Genomic DNA, 18,249 nt, shown 5'->3' with positions numbered 1-18,249 from the left:
GCCTTTTAACAATTTTTTTTAAAAAAGTTTCAGTTCCTACCTTCTCCCCTTTGGTACCTGGTAAACCAATAAGTCCAGGAGTGCCAGGAAGACCCTAGAGAAAATGAAAGTTATCAGAAAGATTTGGGATCTTACTGCTCTACTAGGCAGGTTTCATAAGACTCTGTTACTCACATGTGGCCCAGGGACACCTTTTTCACCTTTATGGCCACTTTCACCTTTTGCACCCTTTGAACCATCTGAGCCCTAAAGGAAAACAAATGTTTTGATTAGACTCACATAAAGGTAAAGGTAAAGGTTCCCCCGCACATGCGTGCTAGTCGTTTCCGACTCTAGGGGCCGGTGCTCATCTCTGTTTCAAAGCCGAAGAGCCAGCGCTTGTCCGAGGACGTCTCCGTGGTCATGTGGCCGGCATGACTAGACGCCAAAGGCGCACAGAACACTGTTACCTTCCCACCGTAGTGGTCCCTATTTTTCTACTTGCATTTTTATGTGCTTTCGAACTGCTAGGTTGGCAGAAGCTGGGATGAATAACAGGTGCTCACTCTGTTACGCGGCACTCGGGATTCGACCCGCCAAACTGCCAATCTTCTGATCGACAAGCTCAGCGTCCTAACCCACTGAGCCACAGCGTCCCTAGACTTTCACATAAACACATGCTATTTAATAACCTGCTTTATGTCTGCTTCATAAATCAGTTATCTTTGCATGGCACCCACTTTTCTCAAGGGAAATGTAAAATGGTATATCCTTTAAGAAAAAATATTGCCATCTTTCTAACTCTTCATTTTATCTTCAGAGAGCCGGTTTGGTGGCATAGTTGAGGTATCAGGCTAGAAACTGGGAGACTGTGAGTTCTAGCCTGCCTTAGGCACAAAACCAACTCCCACTCAGCCTTAGGAAGGAGATAATGGCAAACTACTTCTGGGGGAAAAAAAGAGCTTTCCAAGAAAGCTGCAAGGAATTGTCCAGACAGCCACTAAGAATCAAGCACAATTGAATGGAAGGGACAGAAAAAAGCAAAAAAGCACCCTCTTCATTAGAGGAAAAGAATCTGCATTTTTTCAGTTTCCTGTTATAATAGTAATTGAAAAATTACTATTGAAAATAATTCATGCCAATTAATATTTTGTCCTCACTGAAGCTAAACACATCTCCCCCGCCAAAAAAGCAACAAAAATAATCTCCGTATAATCAGTAAAGAAACTCTTATATAGATCAATGTGTTTTTGTTCAACTGACACTTGAGAGAGAAAGTTATTCTACAATGTTTGTTAGTTTTTTCCAATATTTAATACATTTCAAGACTGTTTACTAGGAAATAAACAAATGTTAAGGCGTGCTCCCTAGCACTGCATGTAGAACTGAAATCCTTCTTTAGAGAAAAAAATTAGAAGAATATTCCTGATCAAACACTCCTTTGTTAGTACGATGAGATGTATATGCCTAATATTTCTTTCCAAACTCTATGCTAAATATACAGTGATTTTGGAGGTTTTGCAACAGAACATGTTGGAAATTCGATTCTTATGTAATATGCTCCCTCAGTTTGAGTCCTAATTTAGGTGAACGTTTCCATAGACTTCTTCAAAAATGTCTCTGAAAAATTATTGCAAAAGTTGTTTTATCAAATAAATAAACTACTGTTGACTCCATCTACTAAATCCATAATCAGAATTGACCTAAATGAACTATTTTTCTTCAAACCAATGTTCTATTATCAATTAACTTCTCAATGTCTATGGTTTTCTTCTTGCATTCAAAATCCACTATACAATATACAAGACAGCATATGACCTGTTATGTTTTTGTTTGTCATTATAGAGGTAGACAGATTGACCATGGGCAAGCAAAAAAGTAGTGGGAATGGGAGTGATTTCCAACTTCCTACTGTCTTCCCCATCGATTTTGCTTTTGTGAAGCTGGTAGGGAGTATCAGAAACCACAGTCTCAGGATTAAAGCTGCCTGTGGCAGTGCAGCAATGGAGACAAGTATGTAAATGCAACTGGTCTGAAGATCTTTGATTTTCTATACATTCTGTAAGTTAGCAGATTTGAGGTACCTTGATTCAAAAATGGTTGCCCTGTGATACACTGTTTCAACTCATTGAAAGATAAACAGACAGGAGAGTTTTAGCAATATATATATAGATTCAAACTTTTTATGACACACCTTTTGTCCTTGAATTCCTTGAGGGCCCTGTAAGATAACAATAGAACGTTTGAAAATAAAACCCTTTTAAAGATGTAGGTTTATATTTAGTAAAAATCTTTCGATTTTTATGTTAGTAATCTACTTGTGTCCCTTCTCTCACTGAAGGCTCTTCAGTTCAGTAGAAGATTATCTGGAATGGGAAGATGTTTTCTCATTGTTCTTTGGGGCAGGTTCACTGTTGAGACAATACTTGCCCACTCTTTATTTTCTTTTCAGAAGAGGCTAAAAATTGAACTATTCTAAACAATCTTTGTAGACCATCTGGATTTGAAAGCTGGAAGTGAGTTTTTAGGTCATGTTATTAAATAATCTGTAACACTGCCCCAGGACAGGATGCAGAGCTTGGTCATAAGAACTGGATCCCTAGTGGCCTGCAGAATTTAGCTCCACGTACTGCTATTGATACATATACAGGGTCTCCAAGTAGCAATTTTAAAGGGTGTTCTTGATCAAGACAACAGAGTTTGACCTATGAGCAGAGGATACAGACTCATAGAATGGCTGAATCAGATGAAGAGAAGGTATCTCAGCAAGTGATATTCCTTTGGGAATTTTATAAATAAATATACATTCCTTTCAGAATTTTATAAGTAAATAAAATGAAGTGATATCATTACTATAATGGCCATCAACATGACACATACAGTATTAGTAGAAACATGTGCATTATTGTCCCAGGTTTAACTATTAAGGACTCACCTTATGTCCTTGTATTCCTTGAGGACCCTAGAGACAATAAATATTCATTTGAAAAATATTCTAAAATAGTATTAGAGGTTTGAAACATTTGTGCTCAAAATGTTAGCATTACAAAGCCGAATTTCCACAGCTAACTCTAGACATTTCCAATATATACTTGCTGGGAACAAAGTTGTTGCACATCAACATTTGTGGGGCCCTATTACTCATTCTTGTTATTATTAATATTAATGTTATTATCAATTAAAAACTTAATTCTAAATGTTTGTTACCTTGGTATACATGAATATTTCCCCTTGTATTCAAAACTATTCCCCAAATTTTATCTCTCAGATACATGGGAAAACTACTAATAGATATTTATTTGTATTTCTAAGCCAATGCATTATCTTCATAATCACCAAAACAAACAAAAACATGTTAAAGGTGGGTTTGGCTCCCAAAGATCGATTCTGGATGTATCATGATGGATGTATCATTCTACATCCATCCCAACAAGCTACAGAGAGACACAAATAGGCATTTAATTCTAGAAGATCTTTAAGCATTGTACAAATAATCCTTGGGTTATGACCCTAAGTGGGACTAGAATTTCCACCAGTAAGTGAAGCAGTAGTTAAGCTCGTCAGCCCTTTTTGAACTCTTGCAGGAACAAGGCTGAGCTGAACAAACAGAGAGTCTATGGGTATGTCTTGTTGGCACAGAGATTGCCGCCACCCCTTCCTGAAGTCCACAGGCCAGTTCCTGAGGACCACTTCTGTGTGAGTTAAGGAGCGCCTCCTGGGCCTCAGTGAAGCCCTCTACTTCTTTCAGTTCCATCACCACACAGTCTATGGACTATCGCTCCTTGAGGCAGAAGATGGGGCAGCTCAGACCGCACTCCTGCTCTGCCTCCTCTGCTGACTTATGTCCTGCTGCATCCTCCCTGGCTGGGCCTGATGAGCTCTCTTTGGCAGATGAGGCTTCGATGACCTGTGGCACTCGCTGTACATATCCTGAGGATGCATCTTTGTCTAGACCCTGGAACCTGGGTCAGCAGTGGGTGAAGAAGATGGTGAAGATCAGTGGCAGGCAGTGGCAGTGGAAGGTGGCAAGGGTAGCCAAGCCAAGCAGGATGGCCCAAAAGTCAGATATTGTGACAGATAAGCAGATGGGGGGGACTTAAAGCAGAAGGAGTTCACGTAGGGCAGGAGAAAGTGACCATGGGATGCTGCAACCAGCTGTAAATGTGGGCTGGTTGCCAAGTGTCTCAAAATTGATTACATGACTGCACTGCAATGGCCAGAATTCTGAGGACCGGTTGTAACTACCATTCATCCAGCAATGTCATAACTTTGAATGGTTGCTGAATGAATGGATGTAACTCAAGGGCTATCTATAAATGTTTGCAATGATCATCAAAGGTTAATTGTCTAATTCAGAGAGATCTGCTTGGTTGGAGGTCACATAAATGGCAGAGTTGTCAGTATCCCAGCCAAGCTACTTGAGCATGAAAAAAGTTCTAGTTACACTTACCATAGGACCTGGTGGACCTGGTAGACCGGGTACACCAGGAGGCCCTGGTTCAGGTATGATCTGCACGTGTAAATGACATCACAAATCTGAACTGTGAAACCACACATGAAGAAAGACAACTCTTCAAAATGAAAAGTGGGATGTCATTATTGGAAAAGCACAGCAATTAATAGATGGGGGAAATATTTTAAAATTATTCCTGTAAAGAGCGAGTCTGGGTAGAAAGTAGTATAGAGTTTTCTGCAAACCCTGCATCAAATTCTTACAGGCTTAAGAGTGCCCATCTCTTTTCCTAGAATTGCAATGTTACTATAATATCATGCACTATGTTTCTTGGTACATTTTTCCTGAAATACTCAGTGGGTGCAAGTTCTACTACTCAGCAATAAAGCCTGCCAGAAAACAGCAGAAATGCATGATAATGGCATACAACAATCTAGACAAGAATTTCATACATGTGATGCAATCCTGCACCAAAGATGGCCAACTTGTGGTGTTTTGCCTTCTGGTGGATCTTGAAGCTCTTTCTATCACACAATTTATCACACAATCTCCTGCTGTTTTGGAGTAAGTAATAGATAATTATTGCTTCCTGCCTTAAAGCCATATTGCAGTTTAAAACATCTATATGTGCCCAGAATATATGGCCCCATATGGCAGCCCCTTAGCCTCTCAGTGTCTGGTCACTATAACTATAAAGAGGTTGCCATCTCCAGCTTTATGTTATGATCTTAAACTATTCCTGAATGTAAGCAGCCTTGCCATCCAAAGTAAATGAATAATTTCCAAATAAATGACTTGATTCCAGATATGGAAACACCCTTAAATGCCCTAAAGTTTCATTGAGTGATCATTTTAATACTTCTATATGTATTGTAATTACATTTTAACTTACATTTTACTTTTTTTCAACTACCTTAATTATCACATACTTGGAACAAGCACCAAAATTATGTTTATTATAGAAAATTGGACTACTGCTTTTATAACAAGGCTGTAATTTTGCATCTTGGCATATTTTGATAGTAACTTCATATCTGGCAAGTATATATTCAGTTAGTGACAACTTACAAGATTTTGCTCACAGGGTGTCCCAGGTTCTCCTTTAGGTCCATCAATACCCTAAACAGGAATAAGAAATAAAAATGATACCTGAGGATAGTTCTAGATAAAAATAAAGGTAAAGTCTGCCTCTGTCTAATTGTGTCTGACTCTAGGGGGTGGTGCTCATCTCGGTTTCTTAGCCGAGAGAGTCAGGATTGTTCAAAGATGCTTCTGTGGTCATGTGGCCAGCATGGAACACAGTTATCTTCCCACCAAAGTGGTACCTATTTATCTACTCGCATTTGCATGCTTTCAAACTGCTAGATGGGCAGGAGCTGAAGCAAGTAACAGGAGCTCACCCTGTTGCGTGGTGCTCAGGTCTTGAACCCAGGCTGACAGCTTTCCAGCTGACAAGCTTAGTTTCTTTAACTGCTGAGCTACTGCCCCTTAATTCTAGACAAAGGAAGACAAGTCACTTTGCTTTCTCTGGAAGTGTTATTTGAGCTGATTTTCCAATTAGTTTTCAGCAGAAGGTTTTTTGTTTTGAAAGATTGTTTCCTCTTGGCTCTTACATCCATCATCAGATGATCATATAGTTTGGGAAAATCTCTCTAACATATACTGTTATCACAAAGGAAGTCATGTCTCCATAGTGAATGGCAGAGCTGGTCTCATGATTAGGTGTAATGAAATGTTTGGTTTCTTTGGAAAACTAGAAGCAACGGTGAGATGGGCCAAACCCCATAGCTGCATAAAGAAGCTATTAAGGCACATGACTCTCTAGGGTAGAAGATTTATTATCATTTACACTAACATATTTATACAAAATTTTAACATAGATCCCCTTTGTAGTGGCTTAACATTAACATATAAAGAGTGGAAAAGTCAGTATAAAATCTACTGATGTAATTTCTAACAAGGGTTTCACTGAAGACTGAATTATTAGAAGGAAAACACTATATGTGATTCCAGTACAGTTAGTGTTACATCCAAATCCAATGCTCATGCATATTTCCATAATGCCTTCAAGTAAAAAAAAAGATGGAAGGTATACGTAAATGGGTGTGAATGAGCCCATTTCTTGTTTATGCAAATTGGGAGGATTGTTGGTGTTGCTGAAATGTGTAGGTTGGTTGCTTGACTGCTATATATGTTATTTATAATTGTGTTTATTGTTTTAATTCTGTTTTTAATGGTTAACTGCCTCGGTTCATGTACTTGTGATGGGCAGCCACATAAAGTACATTAAACGAACAAAGTAAACAAATCTATATTGTAAATATCTGACATTTATGTTTTTAAATAGCAAAAATGATTTCAAAACATCTCTTGTATTGAGGATTGTTCCTTTTATGATTGTGGCTTCTTTGATTCCAAATTTTACATTGATCACTTTCTACTCCCAAATCTGGCCTTATATTGTATTGGAACAGAAAGGAGAAAGAAAAAGTGGACTTTAGTTCAACCGTGTGCCAAGATCAGAGTGAATTTACAAGAAAAATGGATGACTTAAAGCATAAAGAGAATGGCATAAAAGGCAGGATTGTATAGATTCTGGGAGTTTCATCATAATAGTAGAACAGAATTATCATTGTTTGTTAGGTAGTTGATCTGAAAAGCTTCAAACTAAAGCCACAGATATAAAAGGGGAACCTATGTGTTTCAGGTGATACTTAGCCTTAGGTTTACAACCCATGTTTTTAAACCTAATTCAAAGTTATATTCATGTTTTTCTTCCACTAATGGCAGATATGCAATCTGCACTATATGTTTTTTGTGGCCTCATCCTTCCTCCAATCAAGCCTTGAGAAGTATAGTGTAGGAGATGACCAGGCTGAGCCTGAGGGAGGGGGGGGTCATGTACGTCATCAGTCTCGAGTTCCTTCACGCCCACAAGAGATCTAAGTCCAGCCCACCTTGAATTCCTCTGACTCTTATCTACCACCAAATTGCTTGGTCAGTTAGTAGTTCAGATTTGTCTAAAGAGCTAAAGTTTGTAACAAATATTTATATCCATTTGAACTGCCTGGGCCTTCTGTGCTTGACATATAGCTGGGAGGAAAGAGAAATAAGCTTCCCTCCTTCCAACTCTCCAAAAAGCAAAAATTGTTCAGTGGGAACATCACAGATTTCCCCTTCTACAACCCTGCTTAAAATGGGGGGCGGGAAGCTCAGTGGATAGTGTCTGAATATGGTCGGTGCTTCCATGTGAGTCATAAAAAGAAACAGAGAGAGGTGTAATATGGTTAAGAGGAACATCTTGAGAAGATGGCTCTCCTAGCAATCTGTATAACTGTGGAGGCTGATTAGATGGCCTACCTGGTAATAAAGAGAACCTGGCAATAATCTCTCAGGATGGCTTCCTTAGCAAAAGTTCAAAAGATCCTGATCTATAGAATTCACCAGTAAAAAAAAAGCTTGTTCTACTATAGATTACTGTAATACGCAGCTGTATATTGTACTGCAGGCAGACCATACCGGAGGACCAGACAAGCCCATTTCTCCTATTTCTCCTTTCTCTCCCATTATTCCAGGGTTTCCTTGCTCTCCTTTCAATCCTTTGGGGCCCTGTAAGTTATGAAACAAAAGTATGATATACTGTTAATTGGGCAAACACTATCTCACAACCATGCATTTCCCTCTGAGATCTTCTACGTTCCTCCCGGAAAAAGACTAGGGAGATTAGCTGGAGAGGTTTTGAAGAGGAAATATCAAGCAATATAGTACATACATATTTCTGGAAGATAACCTTTAAAAAGTTCTTGTAAACTGGATTAAATTACCAGTGCAGCCTAATACAAATTATTTTCCAGCCATTCAACAAAGAACTTATATCTGTCATTGCCATTTTTTCAGAATCTCCTTATATGTATTTTGGGGGGGGGGGTCGCATAGGAATATAATAGTGCTCAAATTATACTGCAGAATGCAGATTTGCAAAAAGAAAGGATTTGGGATCAAATCAATCAATCTCACGAATTTGAATTGAGAAGCAAGAAAAATGAAAGGGGAAAAATGAGAGGGTAATATATGCTTCTTACATACTAGTTTTTGGAAACTCTCCAGATGGTATTAACTTTATTAGGAAGTGGAATAAAAATATGCCTGCCCTTTGGACACATCCGGCCTGTGGGCCAACAGTTTGACATGCCTGCTATAGAGGAGCAAAACATTAAAAGCCGAAGGAACAGTGGTCATTCAAAATCTCTGCCACTGTTGTCTAAAAACTTCACTGAGGAGATGGTGAGGAAATTCTTCCACATGGTTGCTAAGGCAAAGGCAAAAAAAAAAGAAGACAAAAATCTGCAATTTGGTATCAAAATCACAGTATAGGTAATCCTCATTTACCGACCACAATAAGGCTTGGCATCGCTAAGCAGTATGATTGTTAAGCATGATGTCAAATGACTTTACAACATCAGTTCTGTCAGTTCTGGCTACAGTCGTTAAACAAATCACTGTGGGTGATTAAGCACAACATCAGATGACCATGACTTTCCACTTCCTGCTGGCTTCCCCATTGACTTTGCTTGTTGGATTATGAAGGTTGCAAATGGCAATCACATGTGCACAAAATGATGTGACCATCGTAAATGCGGTCCAGTTACCAATACCCAAACCATAAACATGACTGTAGGGAATACTAGGTCAGTTGCAATTGTGAGGAACAGTTGTGAATCTCCTTTTTCAGTGCTGTTGTAACTTCAAACAGTCACTGAAGGAATGGTCAGCAAGTGAGGAAAATCTGTACTTTAGTGGCCCAACTGTAGACTAGCACTGAATTTTAGGATTGTTTTAATGATGAGAATGAGATCACTTTGCTTCCATGCATATTTCCCTCCCTAAAATCCCAAATCCTACAGAAAGTATTTGGCCCAGCCCCCTCTAAGGATGTCACTCAATAGTATGGATTGGTTAAAGCAGTGTTTCTCAACCTTATCAACTTTAACATAACTGGACTTCAATTTCCAGATTCCCCCAGCTGGGGAATTGGGAGTTGAAGTCCAGGGGTCTTAAAGTTGTCAAGATTGAGAAATGCCGTGTTGGAAGTTGCCACCCAAGTTTATCTGAGGGAACACCTGCTGCCGGCATCAAGCTCCCTTCGTCCAGTGCGCTTCCACAGGGAGGGTCTTCTTAGGGTACCGCCGGTAAGAGACTGCCGGCGGACGACACCCAGGGATAGGGCCTTCTCAGTGGGTGCGCCTGCCCTTTGGAACCAGCTGCCAGTGGAGCTTAGGACCGCCCCCGACCTCCGTTCGTTCTGCCGGGACCTGAAGACCTGGCTCTTCGAGCTCTCTGGCCCAGGCTGAGAATTTTAATTTTAATTTTAATATTAACTGGGGTTTTATTTGTTCAGGGATGGATATAATTTTTTTTAATCTGTTTTTAACTTTTGTATTTTTTTTAACCACCCTGTAAACCGCCCTGAGTCCTTCGGGAAAGGGCGGTATATAAATATAATAAAATAAAATAAATAAAAATAAATTAATGAAAAAAATTAAGATACAGACGCACCGGTAAACCGATCATGCCCACTTCTCCAATCTCTCCCTTCTGTCCTTCTAGTCCAGGGCTTCCTTGATCTCCCTTTGACCCTTTCAATCCCTGTAAGATAAAGTAAAAGTACATGGGGTTTAGTTCAAAGGATTTGTTTCCAGAACTTCTCAGAGATACAATAAATTCTGCTTACAGAAGAAAGTCCGGTTTACGATCAAATGCTGATGATAAAGAGTAGAACAAAATTTATCAGAGTGGAAAAAACTTCCTCAAGATTTTGTTATCATACACTTCCCTGCACAAAATTTAACATTTTACATCAAACTAGTAATCTCATAGCGGAATGGCTAATAAAGAGCCAGATGGGCAGCTAAACCAGATAGTGTTGTTACTGCAGTCTTTTGTTGTGCTGGGCTGGGGAGGAGAATGAGTTGGGGAGGGGACATTAATTTTCAGTGCATTACTTACTCTGGGAGAAGATGGACTGTAATTCTCAGCAAGGTTCCAGAGAAATATTTGCTCTGTTATTTGTTTTTTGCTCTGTAGGGTTCTTGTTTCTCTACAAAAGCCTACATAAGCCTCTTTCGCCATGAGACCAAGGCTCTTGAACTATATAGGCTATTGGCAGAACTTTCAGTATTTACTTCTTGGATAATATAGCCTGTAAGTGAAATTTCCAGTATTTACTTCTGCAAGATGTCTTCAAAGTCATCTTAATGGTATGCAGATACATTCACATTCTGCAAAGGTTTAATTCTATGGTAGCTTATGTACCAAACTCTGAATAGCTCAGGAAATTTAGCAGCTTTGCATTCTGAAGTGCTATGTAAACCCTTTGCTTCTGTACAATACAAAGCATCACTCTTCAAATTACCAAAAAAGCCACAACCTATGTCTTGGTAAGCTAGAAAAATGTGGAATAGACAACATCACCACCAGATGGATTTGTAGCTGGATGGCAAACTGTACTCAATGAGTAGTCCTCAATGGTACTACATCCACATTCAGAGAAGTAAGCAGTGGGGTACCACAAGGTTCCATCTTAGGCCCAGTACTCTTTAATAACTTCATAAATGACTTAGATGAGAGAAAAGAAGGGGAACTCATCAAATTTGCAGATGACACTAAACTGGCAGGAACAGCCAACACCTCAGAAGACAAGCACAGGATCCAAAAAGATCTTGACAAACTTGAACATTGGGCCCTGTCCAACAAAACGAGTTTTAATGTGGAGAAGAGCACAGTTCTACATTTAGGCAGGAAAAATCAAAGGTATAAGTACAGATTAGGCAAGACCTGGCTCAAAAACAGTAACTGTAAGAGGGACATGGAATCCTAGTGGTTGATCACCTGAATATGAGCCAGCAGTGTGCAGCAGCCGCCAAAAAAACTAATAGAATCCTGGGCTGTATAAAAAGAGGCATAGAATGAAGATCACGCAAAGTATTAGTATTGCTTTATAAAACCCTGGTAAGACCACACCTGGAATACTGCAATCAGTTTTGGTCACCATACTACAAAAAAGATGTTGAGACTTTGGAAAAAGTTCAGAAAAGAGCAACTAAGATGATCAAAGGCCTAAAAACTAAAACATATGAAGGACGGCTGCAGGACTTGGGTTTGGCTAGTCTAAAGAAAAGAAGAAATAGGGGTGACATGATAGCAGTATTCCAGTATTTGAGGGGCTGCCACAAAGAAGAGGGGATCAAATTATTCTCCAAAGCACCAGAAGGCAGGACAAGAAGCAATGGTTGGAAACTAATCCAAGAGAGAAACAACCTGGAATTAAGGAGAAACTTCCTAACAGTGAGGACAATTAACCAGTGGAATAGCTTGCCTTCAGAAATCATGGGGGCTCCATCAGTGGAGGTTTTTAAGAAGAGAGTCACTTATCTGAAATGGTATAGGTTCTCCTCTTTGAGCAGGGGGCTGGACTAGAAGACCTCCAGGTCCCTTCCAGCTCTATTCTATTCACATCTTTTTTTCACAGCTTGCTGCTTTGTAAAGAGCACCAAGTTCTCCAGTAGTTGTGAAGGGCTTCTTTTGAAAACTCTGTACAGCCCTATTAAAATGATTTTGACTATCTGATAAGATAAATTTGTATACAGCTAAAGCTTGCCTGATTTTTAGTCAGCTCTTTGTAGAATGGGCTTTGTAGAATGCTTGTCTTTTGATTTCTAACTTTAATCTCCAGAGTTTCTTCCTTCGTTTTATTTTCTTTTTCAATGTAAATTACATCTGGTTGCAGGGCCTCACAAAATGAGAGAGAAGTATGACAAGTAAAAAAGTTGCTCTTTCTGTTTATTTCTGTCAGTAATGTTTGCTCAGAATGGCAATAAACAGGCCTATGTTTATAAAGTTCATTTCCTCATAAGCCCTTGAAGATTCCAACTGTTTTAATAACTTTGACAATTATAGTGCAATCTCTTTACTAACTATTTGATTCACTGTACTTACAGCTAGCAAAGTATAGAACTGTAGCCATTTTCTATTTTTAAATAAATTCAGCCAAATATTTTCATAGTGAACAAACATCCTGAAACATACCCTTTCTCCGTCAACTCCAGGTGGACCAGGCAAGCCAAGCTCTCCCTAAAATATTACAAAAAATGAATAAATCAGGACAAAGGGCATAGTCTGAATCAAACAGTTCAAAGTAAATTCTACAAAAGAACTTTATTTTCTTTGACTAAGTATTACAGCGATTCTCAAAGCTTGTAGAACTGTCAATAGAGCTAGATATTTCAGTCAAGGCACCTGGTTTCTTCAGATTGCAATTCTATGTCCACTTGCCTGAATTAATGACTTTGTATTTTCAGAATTAAAACACCCATTTAAATTTAATTTAAACATCTTCCAGCTGTAACTTCTAAACAAAGGACATCTTTCAAGATCGAAGTGAGTAAAAAAAGAGAACTTGGTGAGTATAAAATAACATTTGCTAGATTTCAGTTATGTTGTTTTTGCTGTTTTTCAGATAAGTCATTAGATCTTCAATAAATAGCTATTAAAGGCCTCTATCAGCAACTGTTGTTGAAATCCAAGTAACCATATAGACAAACCTAATGCATATATTACCACATAAATTAAAATATATAAATGACCCAAAGATTTCTGATGCTTGCTACCTGTATATCTCTACATGTTCATCTTCAAAACTCATCAATGACCTTGTAATGTATTGGGCTTTGTCTTCTTAAGGGAACATCACGTGGGTTAATTGCTGGAAGGTTGCTTAAGCAGGGAAGCTGGCTAACAGCTCCCAGCTCCTCAGAAAACTCGTCTCCAGCGCCACCATTGGCTGCCTCTAGGGCAGCAATAGGTTGCTTTAAACCTATTGGCCGCTGCCTAGAGGCCAGGGTATAAATTGCTGCATTCACAGCCCGGTTTCTCAGTTCAGTTCCTGCAAGCAATAAACAATGATCTTTGCTGAACTCACTCACCTCGTCTTGTCATTGAAGCAAAGAACCCAGTATCTAACAGACCTGATCAATTCTCAAAGGAACTGTGTCATTAATAGAATAACCCACACAAATCAATCAATAACTGTGCCACCAAATGGCCATTGGATAGAACAGGGGTGTCCAACCTTGGCAACTTTAAGACTTGTGGACTTCAACCTTGCTGGCTGGGGAATTCTGGGAGTTGGACACCCCTGGCCTAGACTAACATATTTTGCTTTAAAGGAACTGAGATCTAACCTTTGGTCCTGGAGTGCCTTGAGGCCCTGGTTCCCCTTGAGGCCCTGGTGGCCCCTGAAACAAAGAAGAAGGATTTTGTTGCTGTTGTTAACCGTAATATTTAAGAAATAAAGCATTTATCACGTATTGAAACCAAGCAACAGTTACTTTAAGCAACAATGATAATATACAGAAACGTCTAGAGTGTAGAGTAGACCATTTAATATTTAACTGCAGGGAATTTATGCCACAGTGTAGGAAAGCTTATAAACAATTTCTGTTCAACGAGTCCTGCATTATGAGATGGTAGGAGCCATCTGCCTTATAACAATAATGACACATCTCCAAGACGTCACTTCATGGAAACCTTGTTTTCCTTCTGTTTCAATCTCTTCAACTGGCCACAGTGGGCAGATACAAATATGTAAATGTGCTGTTCTTCTGAGATTCTCGCATATGTGGGAAATCTTGGATTATCAACACCATACTGCCTCACCACAAGATTTTTGTTTTCTTTTGTATGGAACTCTCTTAAAATACAAAGGAGAAGGTAAGGTAAAATGGAGATCTGTTTGGGCCCAGCAGAAACTACAGAGACATTGGCTCCTTTATGTCAATCACCTTATTACAGGAAATCTTTTAACTTATGACTATTCATTGAGCAACCAATCAAACTTAGGGAAGTGCTGACTTACAGCCAATCTTTGCACTTACGACTACTGCAGCGTTCCAGGGGTACGGGACTGCCATTTGTGACCTTCCCAGCTGGCATCCGACAAACAAATTTATTGGAGGAAAGCTGGATTTATTTAACAACCATGTGATTCGCTTAAGACAAAGGGGGATTTGCTTAAAGAAGCTTATAACATTGGGCATGGTTTGCTGAGTAATGCAAGTATTTATTTATTTATTAATTTTTTTTAAGCCTGCCCATCTGTCTTCCAGAGGAATTGTGGGTGGTGTACAAATTAAACATTATTATTATTATTTTTTAAAAAGCATATAAATTTTTTAAAGGACATAAGTTCCAGTCCCAATTGTCATCACAAGTTGAGGGCTATATGTAGTTGAGGACTATCTGTAGTTCCAAAATGAATTTTCTCCTTGTATTAAATATGATTATTTGTGTTTTACATTTTTATACACAATACCTCTTTTTAGAGAAACTAAATATTGTCCCTTCAAAATAAAATTTCCTAATTTTAATTTATCACATATTCTGGCTGGAATGTTGGGAACTGAATTTACCAGTTCAGTAACATACTGTGTATGCAACATTTGTAAGGAAGCACTGGGTAAAAGCACTAAATATGAACGAATTTCATTTTGTTCACTATGAATATACATGCGGGTGACAAGTTCTTGTAATTAATTAAGAAATGCGGCTTAGCTTTCATCATGAAGAATTCAATCTGAAGACTGCCCTCTACTGGATAAATATTCCTTCCATTGATAAAAGGAAATCTTTGGATTTAATCCAAACAATTATACACCTTTGACATATTACAATGCCTGAAGTCTTCCAATGCAAACATATCAATGTATCATGCATGTGTGATCAGGACTGAGGTGGCACTGAAGGCTCAGCTATCTGAAAGCTCATATGCAGAGAAGTCTACCTATGAAACAGTTGCTTGCACAGAGGCTTTCACCCAACTGGATTCCCATCATATGGAAGCCCATGTGTGAATAACTGCTAATGTGCAGGCTAGGCCACTACAGAAAAAATTACAAGGGCATTGCAGTCCCATTCCTAGTAACAGCTGTGAACGTGTGATTCATGCATGAAATAGGCTATACATGGGTAAACTAATGATCTCATGATAATTTGATCATTCATGTAAAATAGTCTGAAACTGTTATCTAAATTATAATGCTTTTGTCAATGAAGACCGTCATGGGAAATTCTTGGATTTTTTTGGTGAGAAAGATAGTGGAAAACAGAATTTAGTTATTCAAGATTATTTTTCCCACAATATGGGAAATATTTTCCCCACAGTTACCCTGAAAACAAAAATACAAGTCAGAGTGAATATGTTCTAATAATCAGATTTTCACTATCTTCTAAAATGTAAATTGGGAATATTTAATCTAATAGTATGGTATGGTGGAGTCAAGTCATTTTGGGCCCTTGACTAAAATAAAGTCAAGTTTCCTGATCTAAAATGATAAAAACTAAGCAGTGTTAACTGGTGGTTCACCTTTTCCCAATCTGGTGCCTCCAAGTGTTTAGAATTTGAGTTATGTTGGCTGGCTGTTAATGGGAGTTAACTGTATCAAGAGATCAGAATGCTGTACTGGATTAATGTAAATGACAGGCACCGGTCAAGTCAAAGCTAAGTAGTAGTATTAATTTCAGTAATGAGTAAAAAGCTTTGTCATATTAAGCACTGCCAGTTACTTTAGTATCAAAATGATTGTAGCATCACTCACTAAAATTCAGTAAGCTAGAGAAATACAAACCAAAGTAAACAATGCCTTCAGATTTGGATCTGTGTTATTAACCAAATGTTTAGCAGAAGTTTTGTTAATGATCACAATCCAGAAATCCAAGACAAAAAAGCCACATGCTGGGCCATTCCAATAAACCAATCCAAGAGAGCATCTGGCACGTCACAATTACCGTCAATTTGGCTTTCCCCACAGCCTGTTATAAAAGAATTAGGATGGTTTTTAAATGTACTCGACACAGCTAAAACAGTAGTTTCGAAGGATGGCCTTCTTCCAATGGAAAATAGTATAATCTGTGCAAACTTGTTATCAGAAAATATTACTGCTTTGCTTTTATCTATTGATCTGAAAGGAAAAATGTAAACTCTATCCCTGTAACTACTAAACTGCAATCTATTAAGTAAAATAAACACCTGTTAATATTACTTGTGTGCCAATTGCTGCAAGTATTCATTACCCTGAGGAAATGTAGGTAGCCATCACTGTGCATCAGTGGTGGGATTCAACTGGTTCACACCGGTTTGGCAGAACCGGTACCTAATTTTTTGTTGAGTTTGGCGAACCGGCTATAATAAATCTGTTTTTCAGAACACATCTGGTTTTCATTCAACTTCCTTCCAGGTGGGGAAAAAAACCCCTACCCAAATGTCCAAGAGAGGAGTGACAGAAATCAAACGGAGACACAACAACCTTCGATCACGTTAGCTACCTGCCTGCCTCTTCCCTTCCCAAGCTGGACTGCCATGCTATGGAGGATGGGCCTTACCCAGTCCCCCTCCTCCATTTCAGAGCCAGGGGGAGTGACAGCAAAAGGCTCTGCCGCTTCTATGCAACAGCCATGTCTGCTGCTGGAGGGGCTTTCTTTGGTCCCTGTCACCTCCTTCTTCTCTGCCAACTCTCCCGTGGCTTGTGCTGTGACCAGGGGGTGCAAGCCTCCCCTGCCGCCTCCCTCTGCCATCACTGGTATACCTTTGTCACCGCCACCACACTTTCTTGCCGCACTTTGTTGCCATCCTGCGTCGGCCCATGTCTCCCTTCTCCGTTCTGGAAATGGCAGCCCTGTTTTCTGCCACTTTCCTCCCAGCAGAAGGAAGGAAAGGAAGAATGCTTTATAGGGAAGGATGCTATGGTAAGCTCTGGGAAAACTACACCAGATGGAGCTGGGCGAGGAAGGCCAGGCTCCCCTTCCCCGATGGTTCTGCAAAGCCCTGAAGAAGTGTATCCACTTCCCACAGGGCTGGCCTGATCCGTTCCTCTTTCTCCCCAGAATGGAAAAGGGAGACACGAGCTGATGCAGGGTGGCAAGAAAGTGCTGCGCAGAAGAAGGAAGGAAAGAAGACTTAAGGACACCCGGGGAGTTGAAGGAAGTTACCATAAGCCAGCTTTCTCCCTTTCTCCCTTTCCCGGCTGGGATGGAGGCAGCCTACAGAGGCTGCTGCTTCGTGCAAGTGGGTGCAGCCCTGGTGACTGAGGCTCCTCAGGGCCATTTGAGAAGTTTTGTTCCTGGGTGGTGGTGGGTAAAAACTCCACCCTGCAGCAGTTTTCCACCCCTGCCTCTTCCTCAGGCAGCTTACTCTGCCTCCCCTTTACTTTTAGCATTGAGGGAAGGTCATACCTTTACATGTTCTTAAGTTGCTCTTTGGCCAGAGAACCGGTTGTTAAATTATTTGAATCCCACCACTTCTGTGCATCCTTCCCCCTCCTCCCCAAGTCTTTACTCCCAGAACAAATCTGAATTTTTCTGTATTTATATTTAGGAACAATTATATTCTATCTAGGAAGCACTGCAACTGCCTTTCCAAATTCAGAAACAACAGTGATATAGCAGGCAGCACAATGCTAGAAAGAAAATATTAAGATTTGTATCACACTGGTATGAGCTGAGAACGTGTAGTAGTGAAGGGCCTGGTGTGCCCCAACCCATCAGAGTAGGGAAGCAATGTGCGTTACATTGGTGTGAAGGTGATGTTCTCTGCATGCAACTAAAGATATATGCTTGAAGATGTGCAAGTGCAGATGTGAGACAATTGGTGTCTAGTTCTCTTTGGTAGAATGGGTTTCACTTCCATTACATGTAGTCCTCAGGTGTGTGGGGGGGATATTTTTTACCTTTGCTGTAAGTATTGATTAATGGACCTTTTGGGCCAT

The 18,249-nt window shown here is 39.6% G+C and overlaps 1 protein-coding gene across 1 annotated transcript in view; it reads right to left on the bottom strand.

Moving 5' to 3' along the window:
- Nucleotides 1-18,249, bottom strand: part of COL23A1 (collagen type XXIII alpha 1 chain) — a gene marked incomplete at its 5' end in the record, with an annotated part of 306,180 nt that overhangs the window by 18,343 nt on the left and 269,588 nt on the right. The window contains 11 exons of the mRNA XM_083351737.1: nucleotides 41-94; nucleotides 175-246; nucleotides 2,174-2,200; nucleotides 2,915-2,941; nucleotides 4,430-4,489; nucleotides 5,501-5,551; nucleotides 7,952-8,041; nucleotides 9,989-10,078; nucleotides 12,518-12,562; nucleotides 13,672-13,725; nucleotides 16,274-16,297. Coding sequence (XP_083207863.1) covers nucleotides 41-94; nucleotides 175-246; nucleotides 2,174-2,200; nucleotides 2,915-2,941; nucleotides 4,430-4,489; nucleotides 5,501-5,551; nucleotides 7,952-8,041; nucleotides 9,989-10,078; nucleotides 12,518-12,562; nucleotides 13,672-13,725; nucleotides 16,274-16,297 — 594 coding nt within the window. The remainder of the gene's footprint in view (nucleotides 1-40; nucleotides 95-174; nucleotides 247-2,173; nucleotides 2,201-2,914; nucleotides 2,942-4,429; nucleotides 4,490-5,500; nucleotides 5,552-7,951; nucleotides 8,042-9,988; nucleotides 10,079-12,517; nucleotides 12,563-13,671; nucleotides 13,726-16,273; nucleotides 16,298-18,249) is intronic.

Source organism: Vipera ursinii, assembly GCF_947247035.1.
Source record: "Vipera ursinii genome assembly, chromosome: 2".
Taxonomy (NCBI): Eukaryota; Metazoa; Chordata; class Lepidosauria; order Squamata; family Viperidae; genus Vipera; species Vipera ursinii.
The sequence above is the reverse complement of the archived record's forward strand: the minus strand, read 5'-3'. Positions and strand labels throughout refer to the sequence as shown.